Here is a 23,089-nt window from a genome sequence, read left to right as displayed (position 1 = left end):
AAAGCGCCCCTACTTTTATCAGGAAAATATGCTTTGGGGGCTTCGAATCCAATCTGTCATCCATCATGTACTGCTTGTCCGCCAATGACAACCAGCCGATGGCGCAAGTGTTTCTCCCCCCGCTACCTTAATTGAAATTAATGGCCGATGCTTCTCTTCCCCTCCCCGCCCAACGTCTTTTTTTTTCGACCTCCCCTCTTCTCTTCCTGTCACACCACAACATTTGTCGCTGTGTGACTCGAGACATACCGATTGTCGCAAGGGCATATAAGTCAGGAGGTTTTCAGTCACTCACGGACAACAGACTAGAGAGGCGCTGCGGTCACTTTCCAGCCGCCATCACGGACCACCGGGATCTACACTGCCAATTTGCGGAGGCACAACAACCCCAACAATAATCACCATGTGCCAAGAACACGAGAACCAGAACAATGACCACCTGGTCCAATCCTCCGATCCGGAGCACCCGGCTAACCTGATTCCCGATCTCTGTCGCCGGTTCTACAACTGGGGTTGGGTTACCGGTACTGGTGGTGGGGTACGGAGCTGTCGCAATCCTCGAGGATGACCCAAAATGCGTGTGCTAATTCGAAACGTTCTGTGTAGACTTCCATCCGCCAGGGCGAACACATCTTCATCGCGCCCTCCGGTGTGCAGAAGGAGATGATGAAGTCTGAGAACATCTTCGTCCTGCAGTTCCCCACGCCCAAGTACCCCCCGTCTGAGCGCAAGTACATCCGCAAGCCTCTCAACCTGAACCCCTCCGCTTGCACTCCTCTGTTCTTGGCCGCCTTTGAACGTGGCGCCGGATGCTGCATTCACACCCACTCCCAGTGGGCCGTCCTGGTGACGCTTTTGGTCGAGCGCGAAAAGGGCCCCGATGCCTGCTTTGAGATCAGCAACATCGAGCAGATCAAGGGTATTCCCGCTGGAAAGGGCAAAGGCTACCTGGGCTTCTTCGATACCCTGCGCATCCCCATCATTGACAACACGGCGTTCGAGGAGGATCTGACTGGTAGCTTGGAGAAGGCGATGGATGCGTACCCGGACACCTATGCCGTCCTTGTCCGTAGACACGGAATGTAAGTCATCGCGCTCGCGTATCATTTGTATGGTTGACTGGTGACTAACTGGGGGCGCATCTAGCTACGTCTGGGGTGACAATGTTGCCAAGGCAAAGACTCAGTGTGAGAGCTTGGACTATCTGTTCCAGCTGGCTGTGGAAATGCACAAGCTTGGTCTTCCCTGGGTGAAATAAGGATCTTGTTCGTCAGTAGCATAGCCATGGTGAGGAAGCGGAGTTTATATATATGGGATGAAAGCGTGGTCAAAGTTGATTATGGAAGAGAGAGATTCACACGAGCTTTCATGCAATGACGAATGTATGCCAATCGCACAGCATATTTCTGTAGTGTAGAGTAGACACGACCAACCCTTTCGTATATGAAGCCTAATTCATGTCATACTTGTACAACTAGTAGTTAAGTAAATAATAAGTTACTGTAAACAGCTCGTTGGGTGGAGGGTCTTGGCGGGAGAAGCCTAAACCATTCGGAGTTGGCGCGGAATCCTCAGGCTCGTCAAGGCGGGCCGCCCTGTCGACGGACGGACTGACTGACTGAATTGCTCCCCCGTCATCGCCAATCACTCCTCCATCCCGCGGTCCCTCCTTCACCTCCTCCTCCTCCTTCACCTCCGTCCCTCCGTCCCTGTCTTCCTCGCTATTCGGACACCATTTCACCAATTCCATACTCCGAACTCAAATATCTCTCGCATCCCTGTTCCTATTTGATCCTAATTCATGGATCTCGACGCAGGAGATTCCCCGTGGGGCGGTAAGCAAGACATCAGGCAGTCACGGATACAATCGCAATCGTGTCTCCTCTAACGCACCGCATGCAGACGTCCCATCTCAGTCGCCCCCCACCCATACCGCTCCCGAATCTGACACTCAAGAGACATGTTCGTCTTCTAATATCTCCTTTATTGCTGTCCGCATAATCTAACCGACATTGACACAGCTCCCGACCAACCGACACAGCCAGCTAGCTCCAAAAATGCTTCCCGTTCTCCCGTCCGAAGAGGCCCCAGGGGCACCCGCCGGATCAATGCGCAGGCGACCAAGTTAGAAGCCGTCGACGACTCTTTCGACCCCCTCGGTCCGCTTGGAGACAAGGCCACGGAAAGCAGCCCCAACGAACAGGCTCCGACCCCACCGCAAAAGGAGGCGTTCGGCGCGCGCGGCGTGCGTCCGACCTCTTCGGCATCGCAGGCATCCAGTAGTGCGGCGCTGGGAGAGTCTGTAAATCTTGAAGAGGATGGTGCGGGATTCCGACGCCCTCCGCCGGTCCAGCCCCCGAGTGATGCGGAGGGTTCGAAGCGACAGTCCGAGCCCAGCATCAGCGTCGAGAAGGCCGCGAATCCGACTTTTGACATCACTGTTGGCGACCCGCACAAAGTTGGAGATCTCACGAGCAGTCATATCGTGTATCAAGTCAGGACGAAGGTATGGATGTCGCTTGTCGGGCTGCGGGCTAGTCGGCCACTTTGGTTGAGAGGACGCTAACGCTGGATTCCAGACGACCTCTAAAGCCTACAGACAACCGGAGTTCACGGTCAGCCGGCGATACCGCGACTTCTTGTGGCTCTACAACTCCATGCACAACAACAACCCCGGTGTCGTTGTTCCTCCACCCCCGGAGAAGCAAGCAGTAGGTCGGTTCGATACGAACTTCGTCGAATCTCGAAGAGCTGCCCTGGAGCGCATGTTGAACAAGATTGCGGCGCATCCCATTCTTCAACATGATGGGGACCTGAAGATTTTCCTGGAGAGCGACACGTTCAACCTTGACGTGAAGAACAAGGAAAATCGGGAACCTGATCTCGGGCAAAGCAAGGGCATGTTTAGTTCTTTCGGGATTAATGTTGGTGGAGGTGGGAAGTTTGTTGAACATGACGATGTAAGCGGCATCCCCGAGCCACATGGAACTCTTGACTGACAAATCTGCAGTGGTTCCATGACCGCAAGATCTATCTCGATGCATTGGAGAATCAGCTGAAGGCGTTGCTGAAGTCTGTCGACTCTGTGGTGGCTCAGCGGAAAGGATTGGCCGAAGCAGCGGGCGACTTTTCTGCATCAATTCACGCCTTGGCTGCTGTCGAGCTCTCTCCTGCACTGTCGGCCCCCTTGGAGGGTCTTTCCGACCTTCAGCTGCGTATCAGGGAGTTATATGAGCGTCAAGCACAGCAGGATGTTCTCACCCTCGGAATTACTATCGACGAGTACTTGCGACTGATTGGCAGTGTCAAGACAGCGTTCACTCAACGACAAAAGGCATTCCACAGCTGGCATGCGGCCGAGGCTGAATTGCAGAAACGCAAGCACACCCAGGAGAAACTGCTCAGGCAAGGAAAGACCCAACAGGATCGCCTCACGCAGATCAATGCCGACGTGGCCGATGCTGAACGGAAATCCCATCAGGCACGGTTGTTGTTCGAGGATATGGGCCGGTTGATGCGGAATGAACTCCAGCGATTCGAGAAGGAGAAGGTGGAGGACTTCAAGTCTGGTGTGGAGACATTCCTGGAGAGCGCCGTCGAAGCCCAGAAGGAGGTATGTGTTTCAGGTTCAATCTCCGAAATACCATATACTGACTGATGCAGTTGATCGAACTGTGGGAGACCTTCCTCATGCAGCTCGACGCGGGAGAAGAAGGCAATTTGCTGTATGGTGCACCTGGGGCAGGCGATGCTCCAACCGAATCAGTTCCGGAGACAGCCCCAGTCGAAGCAGCGGAAGAGGCTTAAATGATATCCCGTTCTCCTTCGCCTCTGTATAAAATAACCCGCCACGACTCATTGGCGGCCCTCCAACTGTCATAGTCTTTATACTCCTTGTGTCTCGTTTGCAATCCCTCGGTGCGGCGCACAGTTGTTCATATCCGGCGAGTTCTTAACAAGTACGCAACCCAGATAACTGTTTAGCAGCGCATTTAAGCCCTTACTTTTTTTCACCTCATGTAGTCTAATCCCATGTCAAATTTGAAACAAATGGACAAACAAGAAAACTCCATTCAAATGGGTGCGTGGTATGATGACGATGTGTGTGTATACTGTACATATAAAAAACAAATTTGGGTGGGGGGGGGGGGGGGAGGGAAAAACGATCCCACAACAACGATCCCAGAGACACCTCCCCATCTTCAAGCCCGTCACATAGTACAAATCTAGCTGGGGTAAAATAAAAAGGAAGGCACAAAAAAGGCCGGGGCGAACAATCAACCTCGCCCCCTCCTTTCGTTTCGCTTCAACTTCCTCAAACAAACGACTAAGACCCAAATCACCACTTCTTCTTCTTCTCCGAAGGGCCGGCCTCCTGCTGTCCGAACGAACTGATCAAATCCAACAGGTTGTCGTCCTCTTCCTCGGCCTCCGCCTGAGCCGCCTCGGCCTCGGCCGTCTTCTCGGCCTCGCTCCCAGCAGGGGCGGTGTTGGTGTCGAACCCGCGACCGAACTTGGCACGGAAGGCCGCCAGGCGTCCGGCCTCGTCCTGCTCCAGGCTGGCCAGCCGGCTGGACGAGGGGTTCCACATGACGGAGTTGCGCGTGTCGCGGGTGGAGCGGTAGATGGGGAGCGGGGAGGAGGTCCGGTGCGTGAAGGTGCTGCCGTCGGACAGGGTGATCAGCTGCGTGAACTGGTAGGGCCGCTTGGGGCGGCGCAGGAGGGTGGCATGGCGGCATTGCGAGCAGATGAAGGTCGTCGAGGGTTGAAGCCGGGCCGTCGTGGCCGTGGCCGTGACCGTGCTGCGGCGGAGGGGGGTGGTGAAAGTCATTTTCTTTGGAGGAGGTCGCAGATGGAGTTTCGGGTCTGATCTTGGGACCTGGACCTTCAGGGGGATTAAAGCAAGAGAAGGAGTGGGTGATATGTGTTTCGTATTTGTGATATGCGATTTGGATGCGGTCAATTCGGGGCGGTTTTCTCTCTCTCTTCTTTTTCGGGAGCTGCTGGGGAAATTTGGGATGAGCGCGGATCCGGTAGGCGGTCAGTTTGCTCCGGCGGCCCTTTTTTCTTTCCTTGACAATCGGCGCTTCGGGGAACCTCCGGAGGTAATTCTAACTAACTTTCCTTAACTGCATAAACATTCAGGATGATATTGAGGGGCTCTAGTTAATGCATTGTTCTTGATTTACTGCTGCAACATTGAGTATCAAGCTCAAATTATCCATATTCCCGTCATCATCACAACTTCTGACATACAATTCACCCGAATATGCCTCCATACTCTCGACACATGCTTGCAGCAGGCCGGACTGCAGCAAGCTCCAGCTTGCTCAGAGGTACACCCCAACACCTTTAGACTGCCCCAATCGCACGTCAACTGACCCATTCTCTACAGTCCTCACCCCTGTTGTACTACCATATTCAATCCCTGCTACACCTACTCCCACCGTCTCCGCAAAACCAACATCCCACACCATCACCACCAGCAAACGAACCCTCACCACCTCCCCCGCAACCCACCAAGAAGAACAAGAAGAACAAACCTCACAAATACCCTTACCCACGCCGCCCACCCAACAGGACCTATCAACGCAAATCCGCCTCCTAATGCGCCAAGTCCCCTACCCCGTTGCCATCATCACCTCCACCGATCCGCACGCGCACGCCCACACCTCCGCATCACCATCCCCATCACCATCGCATCTTCCCTCATCCCCCACCCCCTTCCGCGGCATGACCGTCTCGTCCTTCAACACAGTAACCCTCCACCCAACCCCAATCATCTCCTTCAACGTCCGCCGCCCGTCCGAAACCCTCACCGCCCTCCAGTCCTCCGGCCGCTTTCTCGTGCACCTCCTCGCCCCGCATCCGCGCACCGCCGCCCTCGCCCGGGACTTCTCGCGCGGGAACCGTCGGCTAGGGATCATGCCTGCCCCGGCGACAGGTGGTGAACCACGAGGGGAGGAGGAGGAGCCGGGGACAGCGGGGTATGAATTCGCGGCTTTGCCGCCCTCGCCCGTCGAAAGCGAGACCGTCAGCACCAGCACCACCAACCCCGAAGACGCACCCCCCCCTCCTCTTCCGTTATTACGGCGCCGGAATCCATCACCCGGAAGTGCTGCACACGCGAAGGACCAGGAAAAGCTGGACGATTTCCCCTTTGTGTTCGAGTGTCGAGTGCTGCCGCAGTCGATCCAGGTGCAGGATCACACGATCGTGGTGGGGAGGGTGGTGCGGGCGATCGCACGTCCAAAACTTGCCGGAGAAGCAGCAGCCACGATGAGAGACCACCAGGTCCAGCAGGACGCCAAGGATTTGTGTTTGACGTATGCGGATACGCGGTTTTGGGAGATGGGGAAAGAGATTTGAACGCCTTGTTTCCCCCTTGAGTGGTATATATTAGTTGGACTTCGATTTGTATGTTATGCTTGGAAGATAGGGCTTGCGTAGGTGGCTGTTGGGAATTGTCGGGTTGGTGGAGTTGGAGTGGGAATGGGAGTGTACTGTACCTATACCCTTGTTGATTGATTCATTGGGGGTTGTAATATAAAGATTTTCGATTTACGGAATATATACCAGATGACATAGAGGTGTGAATGGCTCGTTGGTCTAAGATGGATGCAATATAGTTGGCTACTGGCTGTGCAAGCTAGTTACGCGCTGCCACATTACATACACTACAGATACTACAGACACTACAGCATTAGTCGGATGCACTGAACACAAGTTCTAAAGTTCATAGATCTCTAGTCCTGATTACTACAAGCAGACTTCATGCAACAGGTTTCTTTTATCGCAATGTAGGAAGTTTAGACTCTACTTAATGACACGGTTTTATTTGTTCATAGGCTTGCGATAAGAACCAGATCAACAAAGCATCGCAGCTCCAGGCTCAACCAACCCTGTCGGTCCACCAAACCCGAAGACATACGATCACCCACACAACCTGGAGCATCACGTATGAAGATCAACAAACACGGAAAGGAATTCAACGAGTTTTGAGAGTAAGGTGTCCCAGAGGGAGAAACTCCACCTCAAAATCTTAGTTGCCCTTGCCAATCGAGCTGGGACTACCACTGCCGCTGCCGCTACTGCCACTACCGCCGCTTCCACTGCCACTGCCCCGGCTGCCGGCCCGCTGGAACGGGCTAGCAATGGGTCGGACACCCGCACTTTGAGCGTTGCCATCTGAGCCAGAGATGCTCCGCTTGTCAGCAACCGAATCCGACAGATCGAACTGATAAGGGTGTCGACGGCTGTGGGCGTCCACAAAATCAGACCCATACAGACTGCTTCGTGCAGATCGATTGGAGAACGAGCGGTCCCGTGTAGCGAAATCAGCATCGAAGTAGGTACCGTTATGGCCGATTGGAGATGTCGGGAAGTGGGCAAGGTAAGACGGAGCCTGAACCGGGCTGGCTGGGTGAGACAGCGAATCACCGACAGGGGACGAAGTCTGCTGAAGAGGGCTGGATTTCAACGCGGGGAAACTCAGTCCTAAGATTGATCGGGTGGTGGGAGCAGCCGTCAAGGCGGCGAGGGACAAACTGGGTGCATCGGTGAGAGGGTTCGTGCCGGGCAGATTTCCTTCCGGAGTGAGCGGAGCGGGATCCAGGAGCATCTGCTGCTGTTGCTGTTGCTGAATGGCTTGTTCAATAGCGGCAGCTTGCTGCCAGAGTTGATTGGTGCGCAACTGGTACTCCTGCACAGACTGACCGATGCTGGAGAATTGCTCGTTAAAGCTGACTTCCAGCTTGGCTTGATCCTGTTCCCTCGCAAATTGTTCCGCAGCACGACGCTCCCTCTCGTTAAGACCCTGTGCGTTAGCAGAGACAATGCGCTCGTACTGTTCATTGACGCGAGTCCGGCGGCCCTGAAGGCGTTCTTTCCTCTGCACAGTGGAATTCAATTCACTTTCCAAAGATGACACCTCACGGGAGATTGCAGTTCGAGCAGCAACGAGTTCCTCCTTGGCCAGATTGAGCTGTTCCAACTCTTGGTCGAATTTGGCCTTCTGGTTTGTCCATTCCTCGAGTTCCTCCTCCGGGACGTTCTGCAAGGTGTCCAGCTGGCTTTCGAGTGCAGCGGTGGCCTCCTCGGTTTGCTTGATATTCCTTTCGAGCTGTAGCGAGCGCTGCTTCTGTCGATTTTCATCCGTACCGCTCTGAAGCCGGTGATTAAAGTTTTCCAACTCTTTCCGGATCTTCGAGATTGCGAGCTTGTGATCATTTTTGGCCTTTCTCAGCCGAGAGCGTTTCTCATTCAACTTGACCTCGGCGTTGACGATCGAATTCTTGAGTGTGGTAGTCGGGGAAGACGGACGATAAGTTGGCTGCGGAGGAACTGATACCGAAGATACTAAAAGTGGCGTTAGTGATATCGAAATCTATTGCGGAGAGGCTTCGTAGTACCTTGCTCTGCGTCATTTGCGGCGGGGGTCTTGACGCTCATGACACAGATTTCCTCGTCAGTATCGCTCCGCATGAAAGAGCAGGTGTAGGCGCAGTTCGGCGCGAGACCCGAAATTTCACCCCGCCAATGCACAGTGTGTGAGCCCTTAGACGAATCCTGTACTTTGTTGATCACTGCGGTCGCCCACAGTGCACCGTTAACACAGACGTAGAATGGTTCCGTTTCTTCTCCTCCAAGACGTCCTGCTTCGCAAGCTCCGGAAACTGAAGAATCATCGGGCGAAGCAAGATCGCCCGCTGCAAACTTGATGGTAGAGCTATCAATCTCGGTTATCCAAACAAGCCCGTCATCCAGAGACACTCCTTGTAGATCCTCTTCCGTCATTGCGAGACCTCTGCCGGTTTTCGATAAAGCCCTAGAATGCTCATATTCCCTCATTACCGTCACTTTCGTGCTTGCGAGTGCGGCCCAGAAAGGCTGACGATTCCGAACCTGGTTCGCCTGCCTCCTGCGTTTCTTGGCCGAGATCAGTCTATCCCGACCGTCCTTGTGAGTGGCGGGCGTGACAATCTGACCATCGGCACCGATATAGGAAGAGACACTGGCGCCGGACTCGAATGCGGAATCGATTTGTGTTTGCGAGCCGGCGGATGCTTCGGTGTCCACGCGCTTGCCGTTCCGAGGGGGAACCGGAGACCGGTTCTTAGCCATCGACCGTCTCGCCATGGCAGTACCAGCTTGAGCCAATATATGCACCGCAAGTAGACTCCGCATCCAGCTCGGAGAGCTTTGCGGTTCGGTGCGTCGGAATTCGGTGGGCATAAGGTGGGAATACTGCGAGAGGAGATCGGGACTGACGATTTTGGAGGAGAGCAGATGACCTATAACAAAATCCTGTATACCTTTACTGCGGATAAGATGTAATACGAGGACGATGCCAACACAGAGCGCATTGACCCCTCCATTTTTTCCAGAGCCTCCGCCGCCAAGGGTGATGGCGACTTGCACGTGAGCGAGATCTAGGGCAAAATTCTGCGCCCAGGTCCACATGAAGAGGCCCCAGAACAACAGGCAGAACCCATCCATCGCAATCATTGTACCCAGCGATGGTGTTCCGGCGGGACCCTGAAAGATGTCGAAGTTGGAGGTCAGGGAGCCGGAAGACGCGCCACCAGGAGGCATGAAGGTCAAGGAAGCGAACAAGAATTGAACCAGAGTAAGAACCATAGGCGGAAGCTGCAGCAGAAAGATCAAGATCGCGATCGTGTCGTACATCGGGCAAGACTTGAGGATCGTGGAAGCCAGTTGGAGCGGGTTAATCGAAGCACTGGAGGCCGACCTTTTGGTACCGGTCACCGACTTGTCCGTCCGACGCGACGCCTGGGCTGCGAGTCCACCATTCTGCGGCGCCGCACCATTCGTCTGACCATATGACATGTCCGCGCTGCCTTTTGCGTATCCATTCAGTTGACCTCGTCCGTTACCCTCCGCCTTGGAAGAATCAGCGTTTCCGTTCACCTTGCTTGTGGTTGCGGCGGTCGAGGTTAGAGCCGAGTCGCTGGACGAGCGGGACGGTTGCCAGTCGACCTGGGTGGAAGGGCCAGAAGTCGGATTCGAGGTGCTGGCCGAGGTCCCATTCAGATTTCCATTCGACTTCTGCTTGTTCACTTTCTTTCCGGGACCGACAAGACCGTTCTCATTTCTAATGCTATGACTCTTCCTAGCCGTAGCCGATGAACGTGGCATGGACAAGGGAGCCTAAGTACCTAGGTCCGAGTCAGCTTGGCAAGAGGGAGCCAAGGACTTGGACCAGGCGAGAATTGAAGACGAAGACAGCGTCGGAAAAGGGTACGGGAAGGGGAGGGGAGGTCGGAAAAAGAAATGAAGGCGCGGGAAATGGTGAGCAGAGATGATGTTTAATTTTTGGGGGAGGGGGATGAAGAGATAGAGAAAGGGAGAGAAGGGTTTCAATACAAGGAAGCGTGCGGGAAGGAAAAAAAGGAATGACAGGGAAAGGATAAGAGAGGAAATGGACGGGGAATGGGATGGAGCCAGAACTAAGATGAGAAAGGAAAGGAAAGAAGAAATGGGATTGGATCAGAATTGGGTAGAGGGGGGTGGATGTGCAGGTGAGTGAGAAGTGGGTTTGTAGGAGAAGAACGAGTAAGGAAGAGAATAGAAGAGACAGAGAGAGAGAGAGAGAGAGAGAGAGAGAGGAAAGGGGGCGGGGGGGGGGAGGGTGGAGTGGAGGGGAAAAGAGGTGGAAGAAGGTAAGAAAATGAGAGAAGTGAGACTGAGAGAGAGAGAGAAGGGAAAAATGAAGGTAACTGCCAGAGGTTTGGTTAGAGACTTTTGGGTTTCTGGATAGACGAAGCGGCGGGAAAAAGACCAGGCAAAAGCTTGGAACGGATCGTCAGAGGGCCGAAAAAAAAAGAAGGGTCGTCTCAGGCAGAAACAAATTGAGAGCCTCAGGCGTCAATACTCTACGTTGTATCGAGAACCACACAGTACCTGACATTACCATACGTGGCTCGCACTGCGCCGGATTCCGGTTGGCTGATGAGAATGAGCTGATGGATGCAGGCAGGACACGCCCGGGCATCAACTGTCCAATCTCTGAGTCTACCACCAACAGCAACTAACTACTATACTCACTCATCTCGAACAACAAGCTATGTGGCTTGTACTGCTTGTACTTCTTCACCATTACTATCTCGAAGCAATTTGAAAGAGGACAAATTTCCATACATACATGCTGACACAAGACCAGAAGCTGACACCCGAAGCAATCGGTTGTCTGACGGCTCGATGCAGGAGAAACTAGACACCTGGCTCTTCAGCCACAATCTCGCCCTCCCCCCCCCAAGCTGAGACCAATTCAAAGGGTCTCTCTCTGTTTTCAAGGCTGAGACTAAAAACGCTTCTATCCGAAACAGTCTTTGTCAGTCCTTCCAACAGAGTTGAGGACAATCAACAAACGCCCACCTCCGATCTTCAACGGGCCGCTCACCCGCCTAGCCAAACTACTGTGCATGCTGCCTCTAACCCACCACTAAACCAGCACATGAGTACAGTACAGTACACTACAGTACAGCATCATGATGGCATCACCGACAGCGTGCCGGTATCTCTCACATGAACAGTACATCTGAATTCGTTTTCTCCCGGCCAATATGATCAGCGGGGTCTGAATCTCAGCCTCTCTGGACGGACCGACCATAAGACGAAACGGGCTCGTGAGCCTACGTGTTCGCCCCGGCCTGGCTGCAATCAAGCTATCTTGATAGGCCTGCGAAGGACATTGTTGCTCACCCTCTCACGCTTTACCCCTCCTTCACGCGCGTTCGCCCACTGATTCTGTCTTATGCTCTTGGCTTTTGACATGACCGGGGTTGATGCGCTTGGTCCAGCGTTAGGGCACAACTAGGCTGGGCGATCTGGCGATCCCATCCCACGTAGGCTTCTCTTGTGAAGAGGGGGTAGGAAACCCGTGTGCTCCTTGAGATGTACGAGGAAATGACAACGGACGCTCAATTCTAGGCCGCACTTGGGGTACATGCAGTTGAAACTCTACCCCTCGCATCATTTGGTCATTCCGTCAACTTGCAGTCGACAAAGCCCAGATAACAAACGCATAGCCGAGAATCCAAGGGAAGGTGATCTTCGCCAGACACACGACCTCACTAGATGTTTCAGGTCTAGATAAGCGTCTTTAAGTTCTAGCACTGGTCTTATCGGGCTAGGGTCAGTGACAAGTCAGTTGACACTCGCTTGATTGCGCCACCAGTGCATCATCCGTATTTGTAAGGACAAGATGCATTGCAAGTTCACCTTTGAATCTACAAGACCTAGACAGGGAGAAATAATCTGGGGACGTGAAGAATGCATGCGAGGTCGTCGCAGCTGCTTGATTATACGAGCCTTGAGGTAGCCTGCGGTTGTCCGAAGCTGTCAAGTGTGGAGAGCTCGATTACCCTGGAGAGAGCTGTTTGACGAAACCGGTACCATACCTGAAGATACGGTATTTCATCATCAACCGACCGCCTGTTGGATAACATCATCTAATATCATGGCCTGCCATGTCTCTCCAGCACCTCCCACTTCAGGGCCGTCGGAACGAAAGGCGATATCGCTGTCCAGTCTGCATCGCCCAATGGGCCAGCAAGCCCATGCGCTTGTCTAGGGTAAATGTGGAAGCCAGGGTAAATGGGTTTGTTCAGAGACAGGGGCAGGGAAGATACAATCCCTGCGGAGGGGATCGACCGGCCATGTCCCCGAACGGGCAAATTGCGTCCAGCTTACTTTTGACTTGGCCCAGCGGTCGATTGCGACCCCGCAAGTCTTGTCAGGTGATGGATAGGCTTGGTCATCCTTGGCCCGTCGACTAGATAACTACTGTATCTTTATGCCCGTTGTCAGTTGCCTGTTGATCTTGCTAGAGGGATATCTAACCGCTGGAATGAGTAGGTCAAACGGTAATGCCATCAGGCAGTCAACAGCAAGTACTCCGTAGGCTGTGGGTCGATCATCTAAAGATTCCCTTCCCCGGATATCTACTCATGTAGCACAAGGCAGGAAAGACTCTTATTAATCGCTCCCCCATTTCCCCCTTCAAGCAAGGATCAAAAGAGTGCTAGGCTATGGGGAAATCCTCCTCGAAAGGGCAAAGTCGGATTGAAACCAATATACTCACACAGTAATAAGATAAGGACCTTTCCAGGCTATCGATTCGATAAAGGCGAAGGTCCAAGCGTGAAGAAGCCAATCTGGCGATCCGAGAGCTGTAAATAGTCTTCATTGGCCGCCTGCCTTATACTCAATACAAACTTGTGGTGACTAAATTGTGTATAGAATTTGTGCGGAGAACGGAGTAGAGCATCCCAACATCAATCAGTGAGATTTTCGCCGGTCATGCTTGATTATGTACGGCTCGACAAGTTGACCACCTGCCTGCCAGATGGTGAGACGTACCCCAGAATCAGATGTACAACTTGCTGTACGTATGATACGGCCATCATCCTGCAAGTGGCATCAAGTGCATATTGGAAACCTCCCACATGCAAGGGGGGGGTGTACTGTACATCGGCGGCGGTTGAGTCCAGAATCCGTCCTCCTGTGCCACAATTCGAGACATTCATTTCTACCTGGGGTCTCGGCTAGATACAGTACATGGAAGCAGTTCATCTTGCAAGGACCCAGCAACGATGGAGGTGATGCCGCTTTATACTCGTCGAAGCTGAAGCCGCGGTACAGTACCATAGGACTTCCCCGGATGGAGATAACGATACGGTAAAGACTCTTCGCACCAAGTCTCCGATTCCCTCGTGGCCAATTTCACCCAAGGTCTCTCTGTTTAATCAAAGTTTCGATGTACCTTCTTCCACAACCAAATCTAAAACCGTGTATAAGAAAGATGCCGATATGCCAGGACAACAGTAACCAAGGCCATTTCGGTCCGGACGGGGACCGGCAAGATCGCTGTACTTCACCGATACCATACCGACAACTTCACTCAGCCTCGGTCCCGCGCGAATCTATTTTCGGCGAGCCAGAGACTCTTCACAACTTTCACAGGCGAAGAAAAAGAGGCCCACGCAGTGTGGAGACTTGTCCACTTTCCCACCCTCTTATGTGGCGCCGGCCGGACCCAAGGAATCTCGAGCCTTCGACCTTTTTTTTTCTCCCAGAGTCCCAATTTTCGCTAGCAGAGCAGTTTTAGGCTAGCCTTGCTAGAGAACTAGAAACTAAAACCGCCAGAACTTCCAGCGGAAAGGCGTCGGCGATCATCTACTACTTCCAGACGGCAAAACCTGGTCTGCGAACTCGCACTATCTAGACTACAGTCGGGCACAACTTCCCCCCTTCACTTGCTCCTTCCCCTCAATTGAAGTGACGGGCTGGGGAATTGAAGCAATACGTAGAGAGAATATCTTCCTTCCTCATCGTGTCACTCCGAATCCTGACAGGGTTTATCCCGGATCTCCCTTGGGACGGGGATCGATGGGCTGATGAGGAGAGACCTCTTCCAGAATATTCACCCATTGGTCAACGAGATCTGGTTTCGATCAAGCTGGCTGTCAGTGACTCACTGCTCTCATTTCCAAATGCAAGCAGAAAAACTCTTTTCTCGGGACAAATTCTTCAGCGATAGACTACCGCCACCAATCATAAATGCTCCAGACCCTTGCGGAGGACTGCATGGGCTGAGTCGGGACGGTTCGTCGTCGGCTTTCTTCCGAGATTCCTTTGAACACCATTCGAATCGATCGGTACCTAGGTTGGTAGCAGAAGTAACCTAAACATACATTGCCAGACTCGTAGGTATGCATGATTCATAGCACAAGATTGGCACTATACAAGCGCTTCGTTCAAGGCTTCGTCGAAGTCAAGAAGTAGCTTTCGCGTGGGTACTGAGTAGCTATATCTGGTGTATACGAGTACGACGAGACCAGGTCAGCGTGTGTCGAGACTTGACAGCCTAAGAGCATCAGGGACTAACTTAATTAGATTGCTGACTGGCTAGGGCGGAGCACCGCCACACTCAATGAGAACATATCAGCTTTGATCCATACTGGCAGGCATTGCATTGCGACAAATCGTGACTGTTTCGGAAGGGAGGTACCATACCGTCTAGTAGTACATACAATACAGTTCCGGTGGCACAGAGCTAGTTACGTCCGAACAAATGTCTACATGTGACAGTGCAGTTTAGTCTATAGCTCGCTAAGCGGCTCTATACAAACTCGTGCTCACTTGCTTGCATCTGGCTAACATCTAAATTGGCAATCACTGCCAACGCCTTCTATCACCGGATAGCCAAAGCCTCCATGTCTCGGTTCCACTCAATCAACCACAGGGTCTGGCCCACAAAGCCACAAGTTGGTGGAGGGGAGGTCCTCACTTCCTGGCAGATCCGGTATCCTCAACGGCATCCTCCCGATCCCAGCTCTCAACCTCCAGCGCCCGAACCCGCGCTTCGATGTCCAGGATGCGCTGCCGCCAATACTCCTTTGCCTGCTCTTGAAGCTCCCAGGTCTTCTTGAGCTGCTCAAACAAGAAAGGTGGAAGCGCGGTCTTCTTGGCCTGCTTGTAGTCATATGTGACCAGATCCTCGTGGACGCGCGCGGCGGGTCGGAAGCGCGCCTCCGAGAGAATGATTGCCTGGAGCTGGAATGCATACGGTGAGGCGTCGGGCGCCGCAGGGTCGTGAACCAGTTTGTGATATACCGTAACTTGGTCGGGGTAGGTCATCGGCTGCGCACGCACGCCAACCCGGCAATCAGTTTCGTGAAATCGTTCGGGGGAGCGGGTTCTGGTCATACGAATTTGTAATCAATCTTGATGCTTCGCATAATCAATCCGATCCCTCGGGAGCTGACGAGGTTCATCCACTCCTTCTTATGGGCCGGATCGATGTGCATCGCGAAGTTGCGGGTGAAATACACACGGGCGGTTTCTGCGTACCGAGCGTAGGTGACATTGTTGACATGCCCTAGAATTCCTCGTTAGAGTGTTTGGCGGATTTGGATTGGGATCAAAGTCGGATCCTAGGTAAGAGAGGTATATGTACCCTGCTGTGGTGGTTAGGAAGCTATACATAGAAGCAATTCATTGAGAGGGGTCGGCTTACCATGCTATCCTATTGCGCCGCAGCGACATCTGGCTGTTAGCACGGCTCCTAAACGCTTCAGCGGGATGCGAAAGTTGGCCATCGTACCATTTCACCCCATGCGACAGCCTGCTTGAACAAGCCTCTTCTTGATGCATCGGTCAGATAGCCCTCGCTACCCGCGACGAGCTCTCGCCAATCCCGCGCGATCTGTTGCAGTAATTCGCCGGATTCTTGAATTTGTGACGGCCTAAGACCGAACATCATGCAGCGACCGAGTCTACGTTTGGTCATGGTCAGCCATCGGGGATCAATGCCGTGAGGCTTCTTCGTGGTGGGGCCTGTTGCCGAAACGGACTTCGCTGTCGACGAGGGGGCATTCTGCGGCGAAGGAGAGGTCGAGAGAGACCGAATAGTCGTTACAAAGGATTGAGATTGTAGGGAGAGGCATTGCCTTCTCAAGCTCTGTAGCTGTACCATGGTGGTGACAAGGGGTGTGGTCAGTAACTATAGCATCGATAGGAACCGTAGATGGAGCTGTTGCTTGGATGGTCTCGAAGCAATCTCTCAAGCTGGTCGGTTAGTTCTCCGCCGGGGAGCTGTTCGGTTAACCCCACTCAATCACTCCTCTTCCGTCTCCCCGCGGCCTTGCAGGGCCGAGGCCAGTCGAGGCCACAACAACAGAGGCTTACTTTGGGAATTAATTCAATGGAATCAATATATGGGCCTCTAGGGTCGCATATGTTCAACTCTGCAGTATATATCTGCTATCATTCATGGTGGAATTAGCGTCCGTCCAGCGTCCAGCGTCATATACAGCGTCATATTCAGATCGCAGAGCCGGGTTGTTGGGTGGCACGAGCCAAATTTATGTATACGCTGCTACCTTAGGAGTACTCTACATGACCACCATTTATTTCTGATGCCCAACTAGCTTGTACAAGCACTTCATAAGCTATATGGATCAATCACGGATTGCATCTTCCTGTAGGATTGATTGTAGGCTTGAGGAATACAAAACTGGCCGCCGGGTGACGACGTCACCGGTAATGTTCCGGCGGAAGCAAACAACCCCCATTCCCACCAAGCGGCAACAACCCATCGTCGCCTTCCTATCTTCCTCATCTCGTCGTCGCTATCTTCCTGCCCAAAGACCGTTCACTGCTCAACATTCCTCACACTGAATGGATCAATCATGACTAGCCCAGAACTCCGCTATCAAGTTATCAATATCTACAAAGGTTGGTGATATCTTATCTCTGACAGAAGTTTCGACTGCTGTGCTTAGCAATTCCTAACACCGTAACTAAGCCTATGACTATTTGACTGATCGATCGACAGAGCTCCTTTTCCTCGGCCGCAATTATCCTCTAGGCTACGACTACTTCCGGAACAGGCTACACAAGGCGTTCAGCAGTCAGGCACACCTGGATAATGAAGAGCAGATTCGGAAAGGTATAGCACGAGCGGAGTTCGTCAAGAAGGGTGCGTTATCCCGCCTCACTTGTTTGCAATTGCGGCAGCTTCATTGAACCAACTAATAACCCCTTCAATCTTCTAGAAATCGAGGCTCTGTAAGTACTACCCATGCCTTTACTGCTCCCGTCTGCTCCAACACCTCGCCGACTAGCACTGATCCACGCTACCTATCCACTTATCCCGCCCCCAAACCCGACGCGGTTGATCATAATTTCTTGATATTTCCTATGGATGTACAATCTCAATATATCGTTATGTCATAAACTTATAAACAAATGGGTGCACTGTGAGCAGTGATACTGATGGAAGCACACAGCTACTACCTCAAGCGGTATCGCACGTTGAAACAGCGCTATGAGAACAAATAGCATCCAACCATCCGCATCCGACACACATCGCAGCAAAAATTATACAGAAATGAATATTATGGCAATTTGAACCAAAAAAAAGAGAGAAACGTGGGGGTATCACCAATATGAGAAGAGAAATGGTCACGGTTCCTTTTTTTCTTTTTCCTTTCCTCTCATTCGCCTGAACACCAAACGTTGAGTTCACGATCCTGGCCGCCGGCAAAGGCGCCTATATCTTTCGACCCCACCAAGCACTAACCTCCAAGCACTCCCCATTCGCGAGGCCATCCTTCTGGAACAAATCGGTCATCATTGCTGCCCACCAGCGATCCCATTCGTCCTTGCTCTTCCCGCTGGCCTCCATAAGAATGTGCTCCATGCCTTCTATCATTTGGATGACCGTCAGAAGCGCAGTGCGTCGGATGGATAACTGATCGGCCGTCAACTGTCTTCGAGTTCCACCACTCGTTTCCTTTCCATACCCGTCCCGTTCCCAGCGTAGTTCGCCCAACGGAATGGCAATGCGACGACTGTCGACCTTCTCGAGGACGTCTACCTCCGCATTGAAGGATAGGCCCATCGTGGCGCATGGTAGAGCAGTCAATTTCCGCTGATCGAACGCTTTCTCAAGCCAGGTATTGTAGTCTTGGAGAAACTTGTTCTGGGCGCGCGTGAATGGCGTGGCAGACGAGAAGGTGTACGTCGCGGTCGCATCGGCGGTCTCTTGTTCTCTCGAGGCCAGTTTGCGAGCGGGTGCCGGATTGGGCAGCAGAGAGCGGAACACCCAGTCGGAATCCCAGACTTCCAAGATACCCCCGGACTTAAGAACACGCAACGGCTCGCTCAATCCCGAGGCTTGCTGGGCGGGACTGGAAGGACACATACCCGCATCCTTGATGAAGACAAAATCGAAATAGTCGTCGGGGAATGGCAGGCGGGGCTTGCGTAGGTCGTGACGCTTGAATTGCCAATTCACGCCCTTTTTGCGCAGGTCGGGTGCGACGGAGACGATGTCAATGCCGTTGAAGGACACGGTGCGGTGGCCGCGACGGGCGAAATAATCATGGCACATGCTGGACCACAGTCCTGAACCACAGGCGAGTTCCAAGACTCGCTTCGGGGCGCGGTCGGCCAAATGTGGGTTGCAGAAGGGCCCCCCGAAAACGCGCATGAGCATGAGCGAGCGCAAGGTCTGTCGGTGTATCTCAGGAAGGTCGCATGGAAGAGGATACTGGTTGTCGGGGTCCCGGAGATACGTGCGATCGCCATGGCGTATCAAGGGAAAATTGGAGTAGTCATTGAGGGAGGAGAGGGAGGAGGTCGACGTCGCTGCCAGGGTTATACCGGTCGAACTGGCGGTGGAATGAAGGTCGGAGCCCGAAGCTGCGGCAGGCGCAAGGACCGCCGGTCCATTTGACATGATATCCATTTCGGAGGGTTCAGGTGGAGTGGTGGATGCTCGTCAATTGAGGGGGCCTGCTAAGAACGAACGATGTGCATTCTTCCGCATACAAACAGTGGCAGCGCAGATCGGTCACGAACGGGGCAGGAGTTCGATTAGGAGGAACATGATACGTTAATGGCGACAGAAATAGAGTAAGAAAATGGCCGAAACAAGCGAGGCTGACAGTATTAAATGTGGTTGTGGTGGTGGTGGTAGTGGTGAGGGAGGAGGCAGTGAGTGATGATGAATGTTACGCAGCTCGGACACCGTTCCAGGTCAATCTGACCCATGGAAGGAGAAGGTGTTCGATTAAAGGAGGGGAGAGCGAGAGAAAGAAACGAGAACAGTCAGGCCTAAAGGAGGGGGGCAAAAAATCAAATCAAATCAAATCAAATCAGAAAGAAAAATTAGAAAACCACATTGTGACAAGAAAATCGAACCGCCCCGGCTCGATGACCCCTTAGGGCCACTCCACTTGTTGCGACGCAATTTTAGTAGTTTACTTTAGTGACTTCGTAGTTTACTATCGTCGACTCCAGGCTTAAGTGCAGCAGTGAGTGGTCCCGGCAGGCCAACGTTTCTGGAATGGACCCGGCCTGGCCTTAATTGTTTTTTCTCCCCTTTGACCCTCTTGACTTGCCTGTTAGCGTGGACCGAAATTGAGTATTTATCTATTTCCCCTCCTCACCGTTGAAACGGCTCTTGGAGATCTTGGAAATCATCGTCTAAAGTATAGCACCGAATACTCGCCGAAATGCCCCCTCGGAGACCTAGCCTAGGGAAGCGATGAGTAGCTTTCTAGTGGTGGTGGCGGCAAATCTTCGCCCTACCGCCAGCTCCACGAATGAAGCCGAATCAAATCATATTTCCAACGCCAGGATGATACGAGAACAAAGTACATTTGAGAAAAGCAGATCTTATGCTTGTCCAAAAGGTATATCTATCCCAGAACTGCCAGCACAGTACTCCGTACATACTTGCAGCACGGCATCCGAGCTCCCGGAACCTTTTCCCCGCGATAGATAGATCAGGACAAACCCCGATTGACTGCATAGATTGGAATGCAATGCAAGAACGCGCGCGAGAGAGAGAAAGGGCATCTGATCCGTCTGGTCGGAACTTTGACCTTGAGATAGTTAGTCCATGCCAGAAGTACTTTGCAGGAAGTTCAAGTTACCTATCCGCATGTATATTAACTACCACAACTGAGCCCTTTTGCTTTTTCGTGTTCGGCCTTGTTTTCCAAGTAGTAACGTTAGTCAGTAGCCCCATCCCCCATTTCCTCACCCGGACAAAGTTGTCTCGGGAAGTCGTGCTAGTCTACTACCTACGGTACTACGGTAATCTAGTACTAACTGGACCATACTCAGTATGTCCAATTCCGGGCACGGGGTCCTTAATAAGTTTACTTCAAACTACTACTACTACGCCCGGCGTACGCGGGCGGGCATCTGAACCCATGAAAATGGGTACCGGTACTTCCGGGGAGTCAATAAGAAACCCAAGGTTCGAAGCGAACACGACACCACACACCCACACCGTGCACGCAGAACTTTCTCTTTTCTCTGTCTGTTGCGGTTGTGATTTGCGAAAAGTTCAAGAAAGTTTAAATTGGGTTTTTTTTCGAAGTGTGGTTTGGATCTATGTCTCACGGAGTTGTTCCTCCGTGACGAACCCCCCCCCCCCTTCTTCGATCCCGGGCTTGCTACAGTAGTAGGATGGGTTTAATTGGTTTGGGATTTTCTTTTGCTTCTTGTCTCTTTGTTTTTCCCTGCCGAGGTGCCGGCCCCCGATCGTCTTTGGTTTTTCTATTTTATTCCTGTTGATTGTCTTCTGCCGGGATCAGAATTCACTATCGCCTGACTGGTACCATATAATTAACTGGTATTGTTACTTGAAGAGAGTGGCTGCTTGGACATGGGTATCTAGCTCGTGGCTGAGTGTCTATAATATGACCGTAGGAGGAGGAGGAGGAGGCAGTGTCCTTTCGCCCCTGCACATCGAGGGAAGAGAAGTATCGGCGCAACTGACGCTGATGATGATATAATCACAATAACAACAATAGTGCATGTCACTACAAGTCTGACATCATGACAACCGACTTATCCGTTGTTCCCCCTTCCTTGGGTTCCTGTGTGTGGTGGATCTGCTTGTATGAAATCCCGAAATGAAGATTCCCTCCGGGACGGGGGACGGGGAGGCGAGACAATGGGCGCGGCACGGCGCACAGCGGGAGATGCGTTAACCCATCACCATGGTTCTGCCTTCCGTTGGCGGTGTTATAGTTATATGTATCCTGTAAAGATCTGAGGCCTCATTCCCTGAGGGAGAAATCGCATAGTCGAAGGTAACACAACCACCAGGGAAGAAAAACTTCAACAGTGCAAATGGCAGTCTAGATCGTGGCCAGGGAAAATGATTTCCCATGCTGAGTCGACTGACTCAATTGACAAGATGGATATTCATTACGCACTGAAACCTCTGGGTCGGTCTAACGCCCCGCCAGGCTGGGTGCCACCGGTGGGTGGGTGGTTCTATAGACCGAAGTCACCTAGGCTATGTGCATTGCCGGGCCCCCCCCCCCCCCCCAAGGAGAAGGAATGGGGGGTCCCCGGGGCCACTGACACGTGCTGGCACGGGTCACTTGTTGCCCTGACAGGGAGGGACAGGGAGGTACCACTGCCTGGGTACCAACTTCAGGGTCGGTCACTAACTACTAGTTAGTTGAGATTCAAGAGTAATTGTTTCAAACGCAGGTTGACCCTGCCCTGTCTGTGTGTCTTCTTCTTTGCCCCCCTTGCATTCTAAAAGTGGTGGGTGTCTCTGCATGTATATGTTTGTGCATCTGTGTGCAGTACTACTGCTATGGCTGTGCTTTTGTGGATTATAGATGGCTGCTTATTCGATGGCGATTTGGGGGCAGAATTGAGTAACCAGGAGTTCTGTGATGTTCAGATGGCTTACCCCAGCTTATTGTTAAGTACCTTGTGTATCTTGCATAAGGCTGTCATGGTGACTATCCCGTATAAGTCTGGCCGTGTAGTTTGTCATCTTTTATGTGAAGGTAAACTGAAAGAAGGCTCGACTTATGATTAGTCTAGGATCATACTCAGTATACCCACAGTAACCAATTGCCAGTCTATTATAGGTGGATAGAAACGAGTCTCCAGGAACAGGTTGAACGCACGCATTGTAAGGCGTTTAATAGAGAACCTGGGTCTTGGATCTTGACTCCAGCGGTCTCGTCTGACTGCATCGGTTGAACCATCCTCAGCAAGGACTTATGAACCACCCTTCGAATTCTCAGTACAGGAAGGATGAAGTTGTGCTATCCAATTGGCAGAATTGAATTATAAGAACTTCATAAATTCTTAGAATTGAATCATTGGAATTCAATTATCAGACTTAGTTTCCCAGAATCGACCAGTAGTCATTCAATGTCCTGCGTTTAATATACTTTATAACTATATCTTGAGGTTATAGATACAGCGGTCTTCACACGATGGCCAATATTCAGCACAGTGTCAGAGCACACTTTGGAAAAGCCCCTTAAATACAGCAATAATCTTCAATTACAGCAAGCAAATTTACTCAACTTAGTGAATGTAAAGTTGAAGGCATATATAACTGAGGAACATGAGACGTAGTGAACTGTCTAGTGTTGACAGGATATGGAGTGAATATAATTTCAAGCTAGAGATTGGCTTCAATTGGAGTCAAGGCAGTCTGAGTTGACTGTGGTAACAGAAGCCGAGTTGGCAGAAATGTAAACAGCTCAGCTCCAGCTGAGTACAG

General features: G+C 52.2%; 8 protein-coding genes across 8 annotated transcripts; 4 read left to right on the top strand and 4 right to left on the bottom strand.

Annotated features, from left to right (window-relative positions):
• The first annotated feature begins 9 nt into the window (after window positions 1-9).
• On the top strand, window positions 10-1,429 carry mde1 (methylthioribulose 1-phosphate dehydratase MDE1). The gene is made up of 3 exons (XM_025584326.1): window positions 10-538; window positions 607-1,082; window positions 1,147-1,429. The coding sequence occupies exons 1-3, from the start codon at window positions 404-406 to the stop codon at window positions 1,256-1,258; spliced, it is 723 nt and encodes a 240-aa protein (XP_025441690.1). The 5' UTR covers window positions 10-403; the 3' UTR covers window positions 1,259-1,429.
• Window positions 1,430-1,638: 209 nt separating this feature from the next.
• BO95DRAFT_443353 (sorting nexin 1) lies at window positions 1,639-4,129 on the top strand. The gene is made up of 6 exons (XM_025586648.1): window positions 1,639-1,835; window positions 1,903-1,962; window positions 2,022-2,506; window positions 2,580-2,960; window positions 3,011-3,613; window positions 3,664-4,129. Exons 1-6 carry the CDS (start codon window positions 1,802-1,804, stop codon window positions 3,805-3,807), a joined length of 1,707 nt encoding a protein of 568 aa, XP_025441689.1. The 5' UTR covers window positions 1,639-1,801; the 3' UTR covers window positions 3,808-4,129.
• Window positions 4,130-4,168: 39 nt separating this feature from the next.
• BO95DRAFT_443352 (mitochondrial 54S ribosomal protein bL31m) lies at window positions 4,169-4,954 on the bottom strand. The gene has a single exon (XM_025586647.1). It carries the CDS (start codon window positions 4,829-4,831, stop codon window positions 4,340-4,342), a length of 492 nt encoding a protein of 163 aa, XP_025441688.1. The 5' UTR covers window positions 4,832-4,954; the 3' UTR covers window positions 4,169-4,339.
• A 188-nt stretch (window positions 4,955-5,142) lies between these two features.
• BO95DRAFT_443351 (flavin reductase family protein) lies at window positions 5,143-6,538 on the top strand. The gene is made up of 2 exons (XM_025586646.1): window positions 5,143-5,336; window positions 5,396-6,538. The coding sequence occupies exons 1-2, from the start codon at window positions 5,291-5,293 to the stop codon at window positions 6,367-6,369; spliced, it is 1,020 nt and encodes a 339-aa protein (XP_025441687.1). The 5' UTR covers window positions 5,143-5,290; the 3' UTR covers window positions 6,370-6,538.
• A 236-nt stretch (window positions 6,539-6,774) lies between these two features.
• BO95DRAFT_443349 (putative ubiquitination network signaling protein) lies at window positions 6,775-10,612 on the bottom strand. Its single transcript, XM_025586645.1, has 2 exons — window positions 8,412-10,612; window positions 6,775-8,358 (listed from the first exon to the last, which is right to left on the bottom strand). Exons 1-2 carry the CDS (start codon window positions 10,156-10,158, stop codon window positions 7,043-7,045), a joined length of 3,063 nt encoding a protein of 1,020 aa, XP_025441686.1. The 5' UTR covers window positions 10,159-10,612; the 3' UTR covers window positions 6,775-7,042.
• A 4,703-nt stretch (window positions 10,613-15,315) lies between these two features.
• On the bottom strand, window positions 15,316-16,559 carry BO95DRAFT_390389 (thioesterase family protein; the record flags this gene model as incomplete). The annotated part of the gene is made up of 4 exons (XM_025583601.1): window positions 16,130-16,559; window positions 16,043-16,051; window positions 15,735-15,905; window positions 15,316-15,666 (listed from the first exon to the last, which is right to left on the bottom strand). Coding segments are annotated over exons 1-4 (903 nt in total), but the record flags the coding sequence as incomplete, so codon positions are not given.
• Window positions 16,560-17,216: 657 nt separating this feature from the next.
• Window positions 17,217-17,868, top strand: BO95DRAFT_464233 (electron transfer flavoprotein regulatory factor 1; the record flags this gene model as incomplete). The annotated part of the gene is made up of 4 exons (XM_025589042.1): window positions 17,217-17,262; window positions 17,363-17,506; window positions 17,583-17,595; window positions 17,817-17,868. 4 exons carry the CDS (start codon window positions 17,217-17,219, stop codon window positions 17,866-17,868), a joined length of 255 nt encoding a protein of 84 aa, XP_025441684.1.
• On the bottom strand, window positions 17,675-19,714 carry BO95DRAFT_148673 (class I SAM-dependent methyltransferase). Its single transcript, XM_025580624.1, has one exon. The coding sequence runs from the start codon at window positions 19,277-19,279 to the stop codon at window positions 18,080-18,082; it is 1,200 nt and encodes a 399-aa protein (XP_025441683.1). The 5' UTR covers window positions 19,280-19,714; the 3' UTR covers window positions 17,675-18,079.
• Window positions 19,715-23,089: the final 3,375 nt, after the last annotated feature.

The sequence above is a fragment of the Aspergillus brunneoviolaceus genome, assembly GCF_003184695.1.
Source record: "Aspergillus brunneoviolaceus CBS 621.78 unplaced genomic scaffold BO95scaffold_38, whole genome shotgun sequence".
In the NCBI taxonomy this organism is placed as follows: domain Eukaryota; kingdom Fungi; phylum Ascomycota; class Eurotiomycetes; order Eurotiales; family Aspergillaceae; genus Aspergillus; species Aspergillus brunneoviolaceus.
The sequence above is the reverse complement of the archived record's forward strand: the minus strand, read 5'-3'. Positions and strand labels throughout refer to the sequence as shown.